This window comes from Coccomyxa subellipsoidea, assembly GCF_000258705.1.
Source record: "Coccomyxa subellipsoidea C-169, whole genome shotgun sequence".
Lineage (NCBI taxonomy): Eukaryota > Viridiplantae > Chlorophyta > Trebouxiophyceae > Coccomyxaceae > Coccomyxa > Coccomyxa subellipsoidea.
In genome coordinates this window covers 2272124-2289828 of record NW_005178038.1, presented here as the reverse complement: position 1 = coordinate 2289828, position 17705 = coordinate 2272124, and the positions used below count along the sequence as shown (strand labels likewise).

The following is a 17705-nucleotide window of genomic DNA, read 5'->3' as shown; positions in this document are numbered from 1 at the left end:
CCTTCACAATCTTCCTAATAAAGACTTTCTTGATGACTAATTAGAAACAGCGACCGCCCCCATCATATATACCCCTCTTGAAGAAGTGAAGTTAAGTGATGGAGCTGCCGCGACAACGCGACACAGTACTGCCCAATCTTGCCAGCGCAGCCCATCATATCATGACACTCGACAGACGAAGTATTGATGGGGCCGGTCAGGTCTCGAGCGGGGACAGCTGGAAGTTTACGGAGGTGACTGTCTTGCACTCAGCCCACACCTTGGCTGCTGGCGGCGTCATTCTCACGCAGAGAGTCCTCCTGCACGGAGGACAAGTGGCTGCGGGCTGAGCCCGGGACAGAATTCTGCCCAATCTGCGCTGTAGCACTAGCTGGGAGACCATTCCTGCGCACACACCCAATAACCCTCCAAAAAGGTTCCCAATATATTGCGGTGTTGGAATCTATGCTCACAGGAAGCTGATAGATGCGTAGAAAAAAATATATATGGGATTTGCAGCAAGCGCAGCAGTACCTGTCATGCCGGTCATTGGAGGGATCATCCTGATCAGGCTCTGCATCGTCTGACATGGCGTGCCCGTTCTCAAGCATGGAGCCCAACTGGTCGCCGCATGCGCCCACGGTAACATGCGGGGAGAGGGACACGAGCGGCCCCGCGCCTCGGTCCGCAGCAGTCCGTATGGCCGAGCGTTGCACCACACGCCGCGCATGCTCCTCCAATTCCTCAGCATTCGTCCCTGCGCAGACAAATTGCCATTCTGGCGTCAGCTGCCTTCCACTGACAGCAAACGGCGTTCCTTCATCTTGAGAATACAAAGGGTAGCGAAGTGGGTTTCAGCACCACAAGATTGCTCAACCTGGAAACTGCTGGCCACACTCATGTCTGCCAGCCAATAACATGGGAGGCCCTCATTGAAAGTCGCTCGTGGGTAATAAGGCTTCCAGACAAAGAGACATAGGGGGGTACAGATTATCCAGGAAGGCGCATGACACTACCTTGAAGGTCCCAAACAGAGTCGAGTCTGTCCAGTGCATCTGCCCTGCTCTGCTCTTCACTGTCCTGTTCCCGGAAGGGCGGGTGGGGCATAATCATCTGTGCGGATGACTGCTGCAGGGATGGTGCACCGCCGCTGTTCATTGGCTGCATCGCAGAGGAGACTGCCCGCGAGAAGAGCGGCTCTGCTGTCGGCGTGCGGCTGGGCGCTGAGCTGGCCATTAGCGATGACATCAGCGATGCGCTGCCTGCATGCACACCCACAAACGTCAAGAACTCAAAAACTTCATTTAGAACAGCTCACCACCAGATCTAGAACGACCAGAGAACCAACAGCACCAGAGGGAGCATCTCTCCAAGTAAAAGCAGCACGAAGGCAAAATTGCAGTGCAGCGCGGACTCACCAGAGTTGTTCTGCTGCTCGGCCTCTGAGGCGCATTCACTGCGTGCCCCTTCGGCCGGCGGCTGCACCGGCGTGCCGATGGATACACCCCCGTGGGGGTGTGACACCGACACGGATGATTGATTGGGAGCCACGCCGTTTGCGAGGGCCGCCTTGGTGGGGGAGGATGGCGCGCTCTGCTGGGGAGTGGCGGTCGAGGAAGCCGGCCGGCTGCCTTTGGGCGCCTTTTCAGGCGTCCCCAGCTTGGAGGAGCTGTGTGACTCGTCGGCGGTGGAAATGGCGGATGCGAGCTGATCTGCCAGGAAGGCCGTCTCCAGGCGGTTGCGGTATGCGGCGTACACTGCAAACTGCGACAGCACACGAATATAAATTTCAGCGCTTAGTGTTGTGTAAGTGAGCTCCACGTCCCTGTTTTTACTGCCCCAGCACAAGCACAAGCAGATGGCGCTCATAATCATGCATATCCAAGTGTCCATGAGAGCTCGAAGAAAATGTGCTGATGGCAGACAACATGATTTCCAGCGAGCGACAAACATGCAGCTCACAGCTTGGCACCCTGTAGCTCAGCGCCGTCTGGTCAATCCCACTATTGCAGCATTGCACAGGTTGTCGCAATGCCGACACAATGGAGAAGGACCGGACAGCGCTGCATTCAAGCCCACTCACGCACCCTGAGTTACTCAAGGCGATACACTGTAGACAGGATCGGATGTCCTGTGCTGAGCAAATCTGACGGGGGCAAACTGCACACCTGCATGACCTTCTTGACGGCGGCCAGGGCCTCGCGCGGGGCGCCCTTGAGCAGCACGGTGCAGCCGAGCGCGTTAGGACAGCCCTTGAAGAACATGAGCGTGCGCGCCGCCATCATCCCCTTGCCCGACTCGGACAGCTTCAGGCTGTTCTGGGGCGTGCCCAGCTCCCTCCCCGACACCCGCCCCAAAGATGTCCCCGGATAGCTCCCGCTCACCCGGTCCAACGCCCCAAACGCCGACGCGCCGCTCCTCGCATCCCCCTTGTAGCTTACCGATGTGCGATCCAGCGACGGGCCCCGCGGCACCGCCGGCGGCACGGCCAGGCCAGCCGCCGCGCCAGATTTGGCCGCATCCGGCTGCGCGGCAGCTTCCGCCTTGGCGCCGGCCCCGGAGCCTTCCGGCACGCTCGGCAGCTTCGCGCTGGCCTCCAGCGCCTGGCCGGATGCGCCTGAGGCGATGCTGTTGGAGGACGTGGCGCCGTTGAGGGTGCGCGGCGGAGCTGGGTATGTGTCCTCTACTGAGAACTCCTCGCACGTCGCCACGTTCTTTGCAGATGCGCTATCCACAGACGCCGCCACCTGCCGTCACAATTATAATTACTTTAACAATTTGGCATGCGTGCTTATCTTGACACCTTGCAGCAATCTCCTCTGTGCCTTGTGTCAGCCCTTTGTAGTGCTCACATCACCTCTGGCAATGTGCTCAACAGATTAGCTGGCGCAATGAGTAAAGAGCAACATGCAAGTTGTGCAGCACTCTGCGCAAAGATTCTTGCCCCAAGAATCTTTGCTCCCCAGCTCTGATCGAGGCAAGCACCTCTGCGCCGGTGCAGCGGGAGAGGAAGTCGAGGACGGAGCGCTTCAGGTTGAGGGCGAGGGAGATGCCCCGGTCGAGTAGCTGGTCCTGCGCAGTGCGCGCCACGCTGCGCTCCACCAGCACAATGTCCGGCTGCAGCGCCACCAGCTTGTCCACCTGATCCTGCAGGTTCTCCTCCTCCTGCACAGGCAACGCCCCAGCAGAACATGTCAGCAACCATTAATTTGATTCTTGCATTGCAAGTCAGGACACTGACTTGCCAACTGGGACATGACTTGAATGAGCGCACTCGGGGTACGGATTCCATCAGGGAGCTGTATCCGTAATGTACACATGACGCTCAAACCATCAGACATGCACAGATATCAGCATGAGTGCACGCCAAGGAGGCTTGTCAGGGCTGCATAGCTGTCAGTGCTGGCCTACATTGAACCTCACAGCACAGGTGTCGCCGTGACAAGCCTTGCTGGCTGCCTTAACTGATGGTGTCTGAGCCTGCATGCTGTGCATGGAGCACAACAATCACGAAACCCACACCGGCGCAATTGCAGGGAGTCATTGGCGCTCACCTGCTGCTTGGTGACGGACTCGAGGGAGGCGAGCCGCGACTGGGTGCGATTGAACTCCACACTGCCGCCGATGAGGAGGATTTTGGCGTTCTCGATGCGCCGCCGCATGCGCTTGTGGGCAATGTTCTTGCGACACACCACGCCGTTCACAATGCTGCTGTCCCCAGGCGTTCCCACCCCCGCCACCTTCTTCACCTGTGCAGGTAAATTATGCCAAGCAGGTTGCTAATTGACCGCATTTTGTAGGATGCATGCATTGCTCAAACAAGCACTTCTGTGCTGAAGGAAATTGTTTCAATGCAGGGATAGCAACCGCGTAAGAAGGCGAATCAAGGGTGAGATGGCAAAGTTCTAAAGTCTTTAGAAGGAGACAAGCCCAGTTCAAAGTCTTGCCAGAGCAATGGCATGCAAGCGTTCCAGCGCTGCACACCTTGATATAAAAGCGGGGGTCCAAATTGCCATGCGCAACTGCCAGGCCTGGCGACAGCTTGGCGACAGCCTCCTCTGCGAGGTGGGACAGTATGGGGCCCCACACGGCTGCATCAGAGACTCCATATGCCAGCAGCAGCTGGTCCACTGTGGCCGCCAACTGCTGCTCTGCCACCTCTGTGAATGGCCCCCTTCAAAATCATCATGATTAAGTTTCAGGAACGGAAGGTATGAAGTACTGTATAATGCATGCAACTGTGCACCATGCAAAGAGGTGTTTGGCATAGATGTTTTCTGCGTGACTCTGTCTCAGTGTCCTCAAGGAGGTCTGGGTTGACCGACCTCAAGTTGCATGCTCTATGGAAATGCTACCATGATGAACACATAATTTACCTGATGATTGTCGCCACGGGGTGTTCGTCATGCATGGGTGGCTCTCCCTCATCCTCCGCGTCAAACAGTGCCTGCAAGGTATTCCAAGAGGACCCATTCAGAGTCGAAATATGCATTTGCAAGGAAAGCCATCATGCTTGTGCTGTGAGATGTATAGAATCCTGCTCAATCTGACTGTTGAAATTCCCTTCCTCACTCGTGGACATCGCCTCGACGGAAAGCAACGTGAGAAATGGGGTCTTACAGCAGGGATCTCTAGAAGAGGTGCAGTCTGCAAGGTGACCGCAGGCTCCTGAGGGCTTCGCAGGGCTCCAAGCACCGACCCCTGCAGCATTGGGAGGGCAGTGCTCGATCTCGGAATGCGCGGTATTGAAAGTGTTGATGGATCACTTGCAATCTACCTACCAGGCCTTTTATAAGCATTAGCAACACTAACACAGACGCAGCAACAACCATGCATAGCTATCTTAAGGACTTACCTCCGCAGGAGGAGCCGTGGCAGGAGCACTGGTGCTCTTTGCCGAAAGCATATCAACAGGTTGGCCTTGGAAGGTGCGTCTCACGCTTCGTGGCTGCACATCCAGATCTGATTACAGTGCATTGCGGCACCACTGGGCCTCTTCGATATAATCAGACTCTGCAGCTATCTGTCGACACAAAGTGCTCGCGTACTAGCGAAGCCAGCGATCTACAAGGACCACGATACTTCCTTGCTCGATGTCTAGACACTACCAGCAAGAATGCTCATGCTCTGCTGCCACAACTTTATGGCACCACCGTGTAGTCGCTAGATACAACCTTGTTGGAATGCATGCAGTGAATGTCTGCCTAGCAGTGCGAACTGGCCATAATCAATGTCGAGTCAGCGTTATCATAAAAACTCCTGATAAGAACGAACATGCGATCCAAGCGTGAGGTCACGCATCCCTCTTGACATCTAAACCCATCTGACTGAGTTCGTAGCTTGTTCTGATGTTGCTTACTTGTACGAAGCAGCTTCCCAGTTCTGACTGGATGGATAGGTTTCGAAAGGGTGACTATTGTGTTGATAAGCCCTGCTGGGGTCGATGGAATTGATAACAACTGGACAGGTGCAAACCGTTGGCAGACAGCCCCAGCAAATCTGCGTTGCATGGGGCGCTTCGTGAGAGAAAAAGATCACAATCACGAAGAATTGATGTTGAGAAGATAGTAGGCGACGTATTAACCCGGTACATACGGAGCGCTAGCCGTTCCATAAAAAAGTAACAATGGCTGAGGGCATCCACGCGTCCCCCTTCGCCTTTGAGAAGGAGAACCTCGGCCAGACGCCAACGAAAATAGACGCAGCTGGCAAAGCTCCGGGCTCGGTGAGTGCGAGCAGCAGACAAATTTTCAGGGGGACGTCCATGCGTGGAATTCCCGCCAGCTTCATTGGGGATTTATTAAAACCTGGTGCCATTGGGCACGTTCATTTGCTCCATACTACTGTGTTAGTTTATTTTTGTATCCTGCTTTGCAGCGTCCAGGTTGTGTAGATCCTCTCACCTAAGTAAAGAATGTGCTGGCACCAACAGATTCTGAAGCGTGAGAGGGCCGTGCTGGGAGATCTGGCGCCGGTGTCTAAACACACATCAACAAAGAGACAGAAGAAGGGGAGCAGGCTGGCCAACAGGCGTGTCAGCTTCGCACCGGATGACCAGCTCAAGACCATGCACCTGTACACAAAGGTCTGCACTGTGCCCCCTGGGATACATCACCGCGTGTCGAATTCATAAGGTATTCCAGAACAATGTGCCAAGAAGCAATGCCAAAAAGAAGCATGCCGATGCTCAGGACGATGAGAGGCAGGCTACACCAGAGAAGGCTCACGTGCCAGAGCCTGATCACCAGCCCTTCCCAGAGCAGGACCTGACAGATGGCATGGGGAACACTTCGATGCCTGTCTACGGGCTGGACAGCTGGAACCAGGAATTGCAGGCTCTGAGCCCGCTGGATAGCTTTGCCAGCCCCTCAGCTGTCTCCATGGAGCTCACAGACATCAGCCAGGAGTATGACTACGCGCAGAACGACGACCTCAGCCACAACCTGACCGGAGAATCCGTGGACAGAACCAAAGGCATGCCAGAAACCATCTCTGTGAATTCCCTTCGTGGGCTTTACACATTTGCCTGAGGATCAGTGCGAAGGCTTCCGCCAGGACGCCCACATGGGGCAAATTGGAACAAATGACGGTCATTCTTCTTGCGGGAGAGCATTGTTGTTGAGGAGGGCTTTGAACATGTCTGAATGCATGGGTGCATGTGGCATGCCAGGTGGCATAACTGAGGGCGTGCCTGGGCTTGCGGAGCTGGTGGAAGCTGATGCAGCAGAGGACGAGTACCTGAGCAGGCTGCACAGGGGCATGGGGCACGCCCCTGCACTGACGCCCCTCACAGAGGAGACTGAGGCCGACCTGCGCTCCAGCTCCTACATTAGAGGAGCCTCCACCACTGGTCTGCAGTCCACGCTTGGCCAAGGTGAAGACCACATCTGCCTGAAGGAAGATTTTTCACTCTTTTGCACCGTGATGGCCATCAGCCCAGACGTGCGCAATGGGGCCATGAAGATTATATTCAGAGTGAATAGCTCCAGTTGCAGATCGCGGAGCTGCTTCATGCTGAAGCTGCTTTCACTGAAGCCAAAACAAAGCAGAATGTGCTCACCAACCCTGGCTAGAGATTGTGTATCTCATTGGATCCTGAGGGGCCAGCTTGACCTGCTAAATATGAAGGCATCTAATAGGAGATTCCAGGGTGCAACGGCAGGCCTGGCTGGGGCACTCAGACTTTTGAGCAGTGTAGGATACTAATTGGGCTGTAATATTCATCGCATGCGGTGGTGACGCTGTGCAGTGATATTCCACATGGTCGTGTCAACTTGAATGCTTGCTGTGCTGCAAGGGTCATCATGGCTGGTTCAGGAGACTTTTAACGAGACAAACAGGGGTCCTTTGGCACTATACATCTCCAGGGTGACTCATTGCCTGTGACTGTCCAGGCGAGCGGGACCGCATGTCATCCTCCTTTGCGCCGCGCGCGGACGAGACGGAAGACATGTCGCTCAACAGCGTCAGCGGTGCGGCGGGAGCCGAGGACGGCGGCACGACCGTGCACAGCACGGGGGCGTTCTCATCCCTGGGATACACCAAGGTCAGTATTCCTGCTGGAGTTTCTGCAACTCTACCAATGCCTTTATTCTAGCTAGCTTGATAATGTTATCCACCAGACCCTTAACACCGGCATTCCACAGAGTGGGGCAAAATGTCAAAATAGGGGTGGCTAATTGCTTGCTTGCCCGCAGTGGCTTCTGTTCTGATACGCAGGTGTGCAATGTGCATTGCTGAAGCTTTTTGCCATCCCCACATTGCATCTGAACAAGATCAATGCTGTATTTCAGGTTTTGGAGGGCGGCGTGCATCCGGCATGGGGCGTTGCCGCTAATGACACCGGTCTGCTTGGGCCAGTAGCTGCCGGCGCGCTCGACAGCCCCGGGGCCGGCTTTGGTGGCGCGGCTGCCCGGCCGGGCGGCGCAGCCGTGCCCGGCGGGCAACAGGTCAACAAGTGGGGCTTTGTGCCGGGGGACGAGGACACCACTGACCTGGACCTGGAAAGGAATGGTGAGCAGCTACTTTTCTGACAGTCCCCAGATGCAAGTGGTACAATCTGGTGGAACGTGTCAAATCCTTTGGGGTGCTGTATGACCAAGTACACTTGTCATGAGGTGAGCGACACACATGAGGAGTGTAAACTCTGCCGAAAGACAACCTTCCATCACAGACCATAATATTGTCAGTGATGTCAAGCAGATGCTGTTTCAGAGGCCTTGGTTGTTTCAGTGAAGCTGGCATTAACATGCCATGCCTGGGTATCGATGCAGGTCTGGCAGTTATGGGAGACTTGACCTATCGTCACGTCTTTGGCGGCAATGACACGACTGGGGAGGTCACAAACAGGCAGCTCCCCGCCAATGACACGACCGATGACTCGCTCTTTGTTCAGCTGCAGAGCCATGCAGTGCAGGAGACAGAGCACGCTGTCGACACACGGCCCCTGGAAGATGCAACAAACGCCAGGTGCAAAACTCGACTTTCATCAAATGTGCAGAAATTTCATGTCTTTTGCCTCACACTTTCAGCTCTGCATGTCTGCAAGGCCCCAGCTGGCCGGGGGCGAAAAAGTAATTGAGCACCGTGCCCATGGTTGCTTGCTCGGATTGGCAAGTCCATTAAGGGGCTGGATATGTGGCAGCCTTAACCTGCAGCTAGTTTGCAGACGTCACTTACCTCTGGCAGGAAGAGCGCGCAGTGAATTATCATAATGATAACGTATGCAAGGTGTCCACGATGTGCGGACAATAGATAAAACTGTGCATGAGTTCTGCAGCGGATATGGCCAAGAGGAGGAGGCAATGGAAGCTCCCGGGTATGCGCTGCCGGTCTTCGAGGATGCGCCGGCAAGCCCGATGCAAGCGCCGTCCCCTGTCGAGCCGGCTGAGGCCCCGCAAGAGGAGTCCGGTGAAGGGTTTGGGGCACATGCAGGTCAGCCCACAGGCACATCAGCATGTGACTTTTGATGATTTACTCTGAAAGCATTGCTGCAGGAAGGTGCTTGTGCACTGCACAGGCATGCATGCACCCATGCATGCCAAGATCTTGGTCAGGAGTCAAATGTCATGGGCATCCATGCTTTGCGACCAGGCATTGGTGTCTGTCCTAAGCATGCACACTCCAATGTACTCTCATCAGTATGATGAGGTGCCTCTCTCAAGATGGCTGGCTGCAGTGTGTTTGCTGCAATCAAGTAATGTATGCAGCGGACAGGCCAGCATTTGATTTAAGTATGAATCTTGAATTTCGCAGGCTTTGGCAGCACGGTGCGCAGGCGCCGCTCCAGTATTGCAGACCTGACCGGGCGCTTACTAATCGATGACATGGACGATGAGAGCGCCCCCCTGGCGGCCGCGCCCCCCAACTCCCCGCTCAACGACAGCTCGGGCGCCAAGGGCACAGGTGCTTTGAGCAGCGCATGTGCTTCAAAGTAATCAAGCACTTATATTGCCTATGTGATGTTTAGGATGCTGGTATGTACACACTGCTCATGTCTAATCATGCTCCTTGTCGGGAGTGGGACCTTACCAGCGAAGAATGCGACAGCAATTCTTTCCACCTTAACCTCTTGCAATCCTGCAGCATCTTGTGGCCCCCTGTATGCATGTTCATGCCAGAAAGAGCCATTAAAACAGTATTCGCTGTCCTTTTACGAAATGCTGCTGAAACAGGCAAGGACATGACTACCGGGCTGCTGCTGGAGGACATTACTCCGCCGGCCGATGGCGCGGATGACGGCCCTCTCGGCGAGCTGCGCCGCCGCCTCACCCTGCTGCAGGGGCCACAGGCGCGCCCCCTGCCCTCCGCTCCACTCATTGTTACGCACAACATGCATTCTTCTGGTCCATGGCGCTTCTCTGCCCCAACTACAGTTTCCCAGGTCGGCACGATGGCTCTTAAAACAGTGTGTCTATTCTTGCATGATGTCGGTGAGCAGTGTCAAGTTGCACCTATATGTTGTTTGTAAGGCAGAGGAGAAGAACCAGTTCATGTGCGCTTGGGGCTAGGTGCACTCCCCCCGCACATGCCATAGCATGCCAGCATGTGCTTTGCTATTTTCCGGTGACCAAGAGATTGTGGGATGTGTGGTGCAGAAGCCGATGGAAACGAGCGAATTCGGACGCCAGGACAGCAGCGGGCCGCACACGCTGGGCATGCTGCACGCATCCACCACGCAGCTGCTGGCCACGCGCTCGCATCTGCCGGCAGCCGCCGCGCATGTGCCAGCACCTGCCGCCGCCGCCATGCTGGCGGACCTGACGGCCACCTCGGCCGTCGCCGAGTGGGCGCCAGCCGCCGCCGATGACAATGACATCAGCGGTGACGCGGGCGCTGAGCTGGAGATGACACCTCCCCCGCGCACCCCTGCCGCACAGCCGCAGGTGCGCGTTTGTTGCGTGGCGAAATAAATGGTTGCTAGTGTGAAGTCAGGATTCAGCCTTGATCTTTCTTTCTTGCAAAATCATGCATTTGGACAGTTCAAACCTGTCTGCATCAGGGAGGTCTCCTACAGCTGCAGTCAGCAGTTAACGTGTGTGTGGCTTTCCCACTGTTGCCAATAAGTAACTAGAAAGGAGCTTCAAAGCTGTGGATACAGGCCCTTGAGAGTGAATATGTGGTGCGACAGGTGGACATGCAAGCAGAGGCAGGCAGGGAGGCAACTCAGGGAGGGAACAGCCCCGACCTGCTGGCAGACCAGTCACTGGATGACCTGGAGGTCCCCTCGGAGCTGCCCTCCCAGTGGGGCCCCGCGCTCGTCGGTGGCGAGACCCCCCTGCGCAGCCTCTTGCCCGGTGAGCCACGCGTGCCTGCTCCATACCCCTCGGGAATTTCAAGTCAACTCTCAGGATAGGGATCCTTCTGTGCCTCTGCCTGGGCTGTAACTTGGCCATTTAGTGGCACACAACGTCAGAAACACCCTGGGTGACAGGGTCCAACACCTGCGTCCTGAAGAGAAGTTCGCCGACTAGCTTACTGCTATGTGCACTTGGGTTCTGTCAGCAGCAGATGGGCAGATGCAGTCGCACACAGCACAAGCCATTGAGGAGCAAATTCACCTACTTTGTATCCATTGTTCATGATGCATGTGATTGCATCGCAGGTGGGCCGCTGCTGGCGCGCACGCCGCCGCCGTCCTTCCACGGCCGCCAGGGGTCCGCGATGAAAATCAGCGTGCGCCCCACTCCAATGCGTGCGCTGCCCTCGCCATCTCCCTCGCCCTCCCCGGTGCCTGCCGCGTCCCAGGTGGTGAGTCATCGCGCCCTTCTCACTAGGAAGAGCAATGCCTTGAAGAAGGCATGGTTCACCAGATGGAAAACGCCTACGGAATACTGGGACAACCCAGAAGCAAACACCTCCACCCTCAGCATTGACCGAACAGGAGCAGCATTGACATTTTCCACAGCAGCAGTCGATCTTTTTATTCTCTCACAAATTGCCAATTCATTGCACCCAACAATAAACCTTGGGATGCTGCTCATGGGTTCGACTCAGCCAGCAAGGAGCTTTCCTTGCGTGTAATGCCCAACAATCCCTGATTTTATTAGCTGTGTGATATCTTTAGGAGCCAAATTGGTAATCCAGACCGCTGATCCGCGAGCGCCAATTGGTGCAGTCGTACCCGATGCCTGAGGTGGACACGAGGGAGCTGGACAGGATTCCTGGAGGGCCCAAGCTGGCTCGCACCCCAATCGGTAGCGTGCACAGCAGGGCGCCCTCTCCCCGGCAGCTGCCGCCCAGCCCCCAGCTGCAGGACCACACCATGTCTCCCATGCAGCAGGTGCCCAAAGTCCCACCATTTCCCGTCTGCTTACTGTAGTGCTCATTCTGAAACCTGCAGAAAGTAATTGTGTTTGGGGTGGTTTCATAATAGGTTTTTGAGGTGCGGCTGCGGAATTATATAATATTGATTAACATTCACCCTGGAACAGTGTATTGAGTGACCTGTCTCAATAGCTGTCCTCAGATCAGAGCGTTTTGACAGAAGGTCATCAAGCACATTGGCCAGGCCCTCAGTTTGGCTTGCTTGCAACACCACCGCTCAATCTGGAGTTTGAATGCCAAGTCACACCTGCTGTCAATGAGTGCTTGGCATCTGATGCATTTCCTGTTCCTATGCGTGGGTGCTTAAGATAGACTGACATTGAAGATGGAAAGAGAAGGAACGATGTGTCCAGGTTGGCATGCAGCAGTCGCCAATGTCAAGCCGCCGCACGCCCCACGGCAGCGTGGCCAGCGGGGGGTCCCGGCCGATGGGGGGCCGCATGCTGGCACTCGGGGGGCGCACCCCCCAGTCTGCGGCGCCAGCCGCAGCGCAGCTCACGTTCCAGGCATGCTCCCCTGTTTTTGCCTCTCCCATTTTTTCTTTCTCCCAGCATAGGTATGCAGTTTTCCTACAGGATGACTGCATCACTATGGCTGAAATGAACTGAACATGTGATCTTGAAAGCAAAAGTCCTGAACTTGTGAAATAAATTCTTTGACATCTGAGCACTGGGCACATGAGAGAAAATCTTCAATCGTCTGGATGACATACTGGGTGCTGACCTAATGATCAGGATCAATCCTGCATGGCTGCAAAATGATGCATCCTAAAATTATGTGGTTGGATGTTGACCGAGATATTGGTTTGGTGTCCCAGGATTTCCTGAAGGAGGTGGACTTGCAGTTCCTGGACCACATGCGCCGAGGCACCTCCATCAACTTTGCCGACCTCGCCTCCGACCCGCCCCCGGCCAACCTGCAGGTGCAATCTACCAACCAGTTTTGCCTGATGGATTTCCCTCGCTATGGGCAGGCTTTCAGTATTCTGCTCATCTGAAAATTAGTGGTGTACATGATGTATATCGTGGAGATCTACTGTGTCTCACAGCAGCTGTAGCTGTTATAACGTTGCAATTCTCTCAACATGAAGGATGCTTGTCAATTGTCTGCTGGGCAACCGCTGCACTTTGCCCGCCTTTAGAGTACCATCAGAGAGCAGCGTTTGACTCCTCTCTTGCCCTGTTAAGGAGACCAGGCATGCTGGCGTACTGATCTGGGGTTCTCAGGAAGTATCTTCAACACAAAATCAGCGTGAAGTCTTCAAAGGCGCTGGTGTGTGTGCAGGATGCGTACAAGCTGCTGTTCCTGACGGCGCCGGCCGTGGGGGAGATGGAGGAGAGCATCCGCACGCTGCGTGAGACCATCGCCTCCGCCAAGGAAACCATCGCCGACAAGGAGGCCCTCATCGGCAAGCACAACCCGCGCCTCTTCCAGACCCTGCAGGTGGGTCTAAAGCCCCTTTGACTGCTTTAATCAGGGGTTGTATCAATTACAACATTTAGTGTCCCCCTGCTTCAACATCATTGACATCACTGGAGGTGTCATAGTCCCATACACAGGCATGCCGGCTGATCGTCTTGCTCCAGTGCAAGAGAGCACGCAGGTACTGCAGGCTTGACAGGAAAAGTCTGGGCAGCCTTTTGAATGCATGAACTCACGCCAAGTATTGGGTCATTGCAGACGAGCGACGCGGCGGAGGTTGAGGGAATAAAGGCGGGAGTGGCGGTGCTGAAGCGCGTGTGCCGCCAGCGCACGACGGTCGCCTGGAAGGACTGGCGCCACAGCGTTGAGGAACAGAAGCGCGTCGCCCTGCAGGTTTGCCCGTTCCTCTCCATTCTTTGTGGGTTCCTTCCAGCAAGGAAGGATCTGCAGCTGGACTGAACCTGGTGGTGCTCATTGTTGCTTATTTTGTGCGCTTCTGTGTGGCTGGACTTTTAAATATGGTACCAGCTAGAAATTGGGCACATGGTGACAAGCATAAGTGCTGCTCCTGCAATAAACAGCTCAGAAGCAGTTTTCCTGTTCGCGCAAAGGCTAGCAATAGGCTCAAGCTTGTCCTCTCATGCACTGCTGTCAACAAACCACTTTTGGACAGGAGCCTTCGGTGGGCATCTGATCTGTTACCACCCTCAGCACGTTCCGTTCATGATTCGCCTGCTTGCTTGACAGAAATCGAATTGGCCTTTCGTGCTTGTCATGGTGCAGGACCATCAAGCAAGGCTGAAGGAGGACCTGGCATTCCTCGCCAGTGCCCTGCAGCAGGCGCGCCAGCTCAAGCAAGCGGCAGCCACCGCTGCTGCAGAGGCACTGGCCGCAGCCCAAACCCACACTGCAGCACACAGGGTGCGCACAGAGCTATGCTTTCCGCCATCCACTGCCTGGAAACTCTATGATTGTACTACTGAACAAAGGAAGGAATGCAGCGCCGTCACGTGCGCCGCTCTGCGCTTGTAGATTTTGCTCATGACTGTGTGGGGCTTTTGGGCTCGCATGCATTGGCCCGCAGGCAGAAGAACGGGGTTTGCTGTACAGACCTCTTAGATCATGAAATCCTGGGGACCCATGCGCGCACCCACTTTCGCCTTCCCCGTCGCGTTAAGAAAGCGTTGTGCACCAAAAGTCAGGCCTTGATGGACCGCTAATTGTTTTTCTGTCCCCTGCCGACAGGCGGAGGCAGAGCGGCGGCAGCGGCTGAGCGCTTTGATGGGCAGCCTGCAGGCGCTGCAGCTGGACAACCAGGGACGAGCCGCCAGAAAGGCCGCCTCAGAGCAGCGCCTCTCCTCGCTGCAGGTAACCTTCCAATCTGCGTCTTGCTGCTAGTTTGGAAGTCTCTTGCGCAGACTGCACCTCCACGACCTTGTTGAGGATAGCCATTGTGCGCAAAGCCCGCCCCAGGGTCGATGTCTGCAGCAGCAAACATGCACCATGTGAAGCACACAACCCTTTCTGCGACCAGCGGGGCAGGAGACTCTCGAGCACCTTACACCGTATCCTGGATTGGCAATCATGAGTCTTGTGCATATCAGTCGTGTGGGTGTGGCAGGCCGAGCTGCGAGCGCTGCGAGAGCAGAGGGCGGCGCTGGAAGCTGCCCGGGCGGCCGACGCAGCTGCCCAGGCCGGGCAGAGCGCCGACAACCTCAGCGAAGCCTCCGCCGAGGCCTTTCTGTCCAAGGTGAGTCTCTCCTGATTGCCAACCTTCTGTTGTTTACCACATTCAGTCCGTTGTCAGAAGAAGCAGAGATGGGCTGCATGAGACGAGGCAAAAAGATGCTCTCTTTTGCCCTGGAAAGGGGCTTTCTTATCAATTTTGTCAGAAGGACAAGGGCTCCCATTGGCCTTACATTCACGGCTCTTAATGCCCAAAAACACACTGGCAGTGTCTGTCAACCTCCAGGACATCAGTCTGAGGGCCTGATTCCTTCTTCTAGTGATGCAGATTATGTGTAATGTTCCGATCTGGTCTGCTGGCGCAGGTCGAGGAGATGGACATTCTGAGCGGCTGTGTCGGCTGGCAGCTGGAGGCTGTGCACAGCGGATCAGAGGACATCCCATGCATCCGCGAGCTGTGCCTGCGCATCGGGCCGCTGTTCCGGCTGCGGCTGCAGCTGCCGGCGTCCGGGACCAACAAATGTTGTGCCCATCTTGAACTTGTCAGCACAGGTGCGAATACCTAAACCCAGACAGCATGCAGCGTTCCCAAGCAGCACACGCTCATAGTAAAGCAAAAGCCTTGGTTGTTTCTGGCAGTATGTGTTAACATTACTGCTGTTCTGTTGAGCTACGGGACTATGGCAGTCTACATGGGAATGCGCAGATGATTAAGTCTGTGCTACTGTATCGGGGCATGCGTAGGTCGCTGACATCGCAAATTCATGGCCTGAAGGCATGGTAGATATGGATACCCGTCATGACTCTACGCCCTACTTTTCGTGCCAGGTGTCCTATATATAGCAGGTCAAGCTGGCCTCGGATGTTCCTGTGAATTACACTGGTTGCAGATGTGTGCCCCTCCAACTCCCCTTGCAGCCTGCTAAAAACCACCCTGACCTTCGCTCCTTTCACATGTGCAGAGGAGGCGCCGGCGGTGCCGCACATTCAGCGCCAGGTGGCGCAGGCGCTGTCTTGCGCGGCGTTGCCTGGCGCGTCAAAAACCTCAGCATCCCCCGGCGCACTGGCCAGCTTCAGCATGAGCGATTTCAGCAGCCCCAAGATCTCCGCTGCCCTGCTGCAGCTCCGCACGCAGGCGCGGCCCGGCATTTCTCTCCATTTATTTTCTGGCGTGTCTAAACCTGCGCTATTACCTTCTTTATCTTCGCGAGGGGTACTAATTTCGACGGGTACCAGAAAAGTACATTTCGCTCCTCCTGGTGGAAGGGCATAATGCACGATTCCACACCCAGGCAAGAACGGTCCTAGCTACACCTGCTGGTCCAAGATATTGAGAACCATGTCATGAGTTCAGAGAATGTTTGTAATTTGGCTATGCCATGCTTGATGAAGCTCCGCTGTCGCAGGCGGCACGCATATCGGATGCGGCAGAAGAGGCGGTTGCTCTGCGGCTGGACTTTCCGCGACTGGCGTCCGTCACGGCCGGCCCCGACGGCGCGCTGTACCTTGCCTTCCTCAACCTTGCCGCCGAGACCAAGTTCTCTGCCACGCTGCGCCTCGGTGCGCTGCAATTTGCCAGCTGACTTATCCACTAGCGGTATAGCTTTGACGTGCGGTGCGCCAGTCCCGACGGTAAAAACCTGCAATGCTTGGAGATGTGAGGCTGTAGAGGCATTCAACTGCAGCACAGTATTTCTACCAACAAGCCAACTCAGAGAGGTGGGTGAAAGGACACAACTTGGTGAGGCTGTAATTTTGACATTGAATCACTTGCTGTGTGCATGCAGGGCCGGAAATGTTTGACGGGGAGGTGGCCTGCGACGCGCGAGTGCACTTCCCGGGCCCGGCCCGGCTCACCGAGGCGGCCGTGCGCGTGGCCGTCAATTCCGCGCCGGCCGGCTACGGCCGCCTCCGCGCGATCTGCGCTGCGCTCTCTGCGTTAGCCGACGCGCGTCAGCCGGCCGCTGCCGATGCAGCGGCGGCTGGCTGCGCGGCGGAGGCGGCGGCCGATGAGACGGCGCCGCTGCATGTGTTCAGCAACCCGCTGTACTCGGTCAACACCCCCAAGCAGATCTGCTGAGGGGAGAAATTGCGTAATTGATTGTGGACGTGTCACGATGGAGATTCCCTGGATGCCATACTGTGATAGGAAGGGAGGGATTTAAGCAAGAGGAAGTATGGTGCAGGCAAATTGTGTCCATGCAGCCAGAGCAAGTGATGGTCCACTGCACAGTGCTGTGTGGGGAGGCAGTGACAGTGCCCAAGATCCATTGATGTCTCGCCATTTCAATGCTGGGGGCTGGCAGGCATACTATGTAGGCAGCTTCGAAATGATTGATGTCTCCTGCAATTCACATTCACAGACGTCCAATGTGATCCGATGTGATCAGGCGGATGTAATGTTGTCACGTGGGGTTCCCCTGATGATGCATATGCCAGTGGCTTTTAGCCTCTGAGAGACTATGATGATTGGAAGCAAAGACTGCATGCAATGTCAATGGAATATTTTCTTGATTCTTAAACGCAACAATTTATGAGGCTTGTTTCCCTGTACAGAATGGCGATGGTGCCATCGTGGCAATCAGTGATTACTCGACTGCAAGTACGGTACTTGTGGTGACGATATAATTTTGAAAGCCGTTTTGGGTGTTCTTATACCATACGAGTCACATGATGTCATGATATATATACGCATGCGCGTGTCACTCAAAACTTGCATGCTCTGGGCTGGTGCCTTTAAACCCTAAAATAAGCATAAGCTGATCGCTGTTATAGTGGTAGCTCCTGACCGT

General features: G+C 55.5%; 2 protein-coding genes across 2 annotated transcripts; one reads left to right on the top strand and one right to left on the bottom strand.

The window, feature by feature from the left end:
* Positions 1-248: 248 nt before the first annotated feature.
* COCSUDRAFT_83669 (hypothetical protein) lies at positions 249-4885 on the bottom strand (the record flags this gene model as incomplete). Its single annotated transcript, XM_005649463.1, has 11 exons — positions 249-299; positions 857-882; positions 1125-1241; positions 1398-1743; positions 2148-2607; positions 2674-2726; positions 2965-3144; positions 3534-3728; positions 3964-4153; positions 4356-4426; positions 4835-4885. 11 exons carry the CDS (start codon positions 4883-4885, stop codon positions 249-251), a joined length of 1740 nt encoding a protein of 579 aa, XP_005649520.1.
* Positions 4886-5492: 607 nt separating this feature from the next.
* Positions 5493-16993, top strand: COCSUDRAFT_46964 (hypothetical protein; the record flags this gene model as incomplete). Its single annotated transcript, XM_005649319.1, has 24 exons — positions 5493-5704; positions 5912-6064; positions 6171-6486; positions 6650-6853; positions 7374-7525; positions 7773-7992; positions 8253-8448; positions 8759-8913; positions 9235-9384; positions 9654-9862; positions 10077-10364; positions 10610-10775; positions 11084-11229; positions 11597-11761; positions 12623-12727; positions 13090-13248; positions 13486-13620; positions 14011-14148; positions 14473-14595; positions 14849-14977; positions 15279-15465; positions 15804-15910; positions 16320-16473; positions 16701-16993. The coding sequence occupies exons 1-24, from the start codon at positions 5606-5608 to the stop codon at positions 16991-16993; spliced, it is 4149 nt and encodes a 1382-aa protein (XP_005649376.1). The 5' UTR covers positions 5493-5605.
* Between the last annotated feature and the right edge of the window lie 712 nt (positions 16994-17705).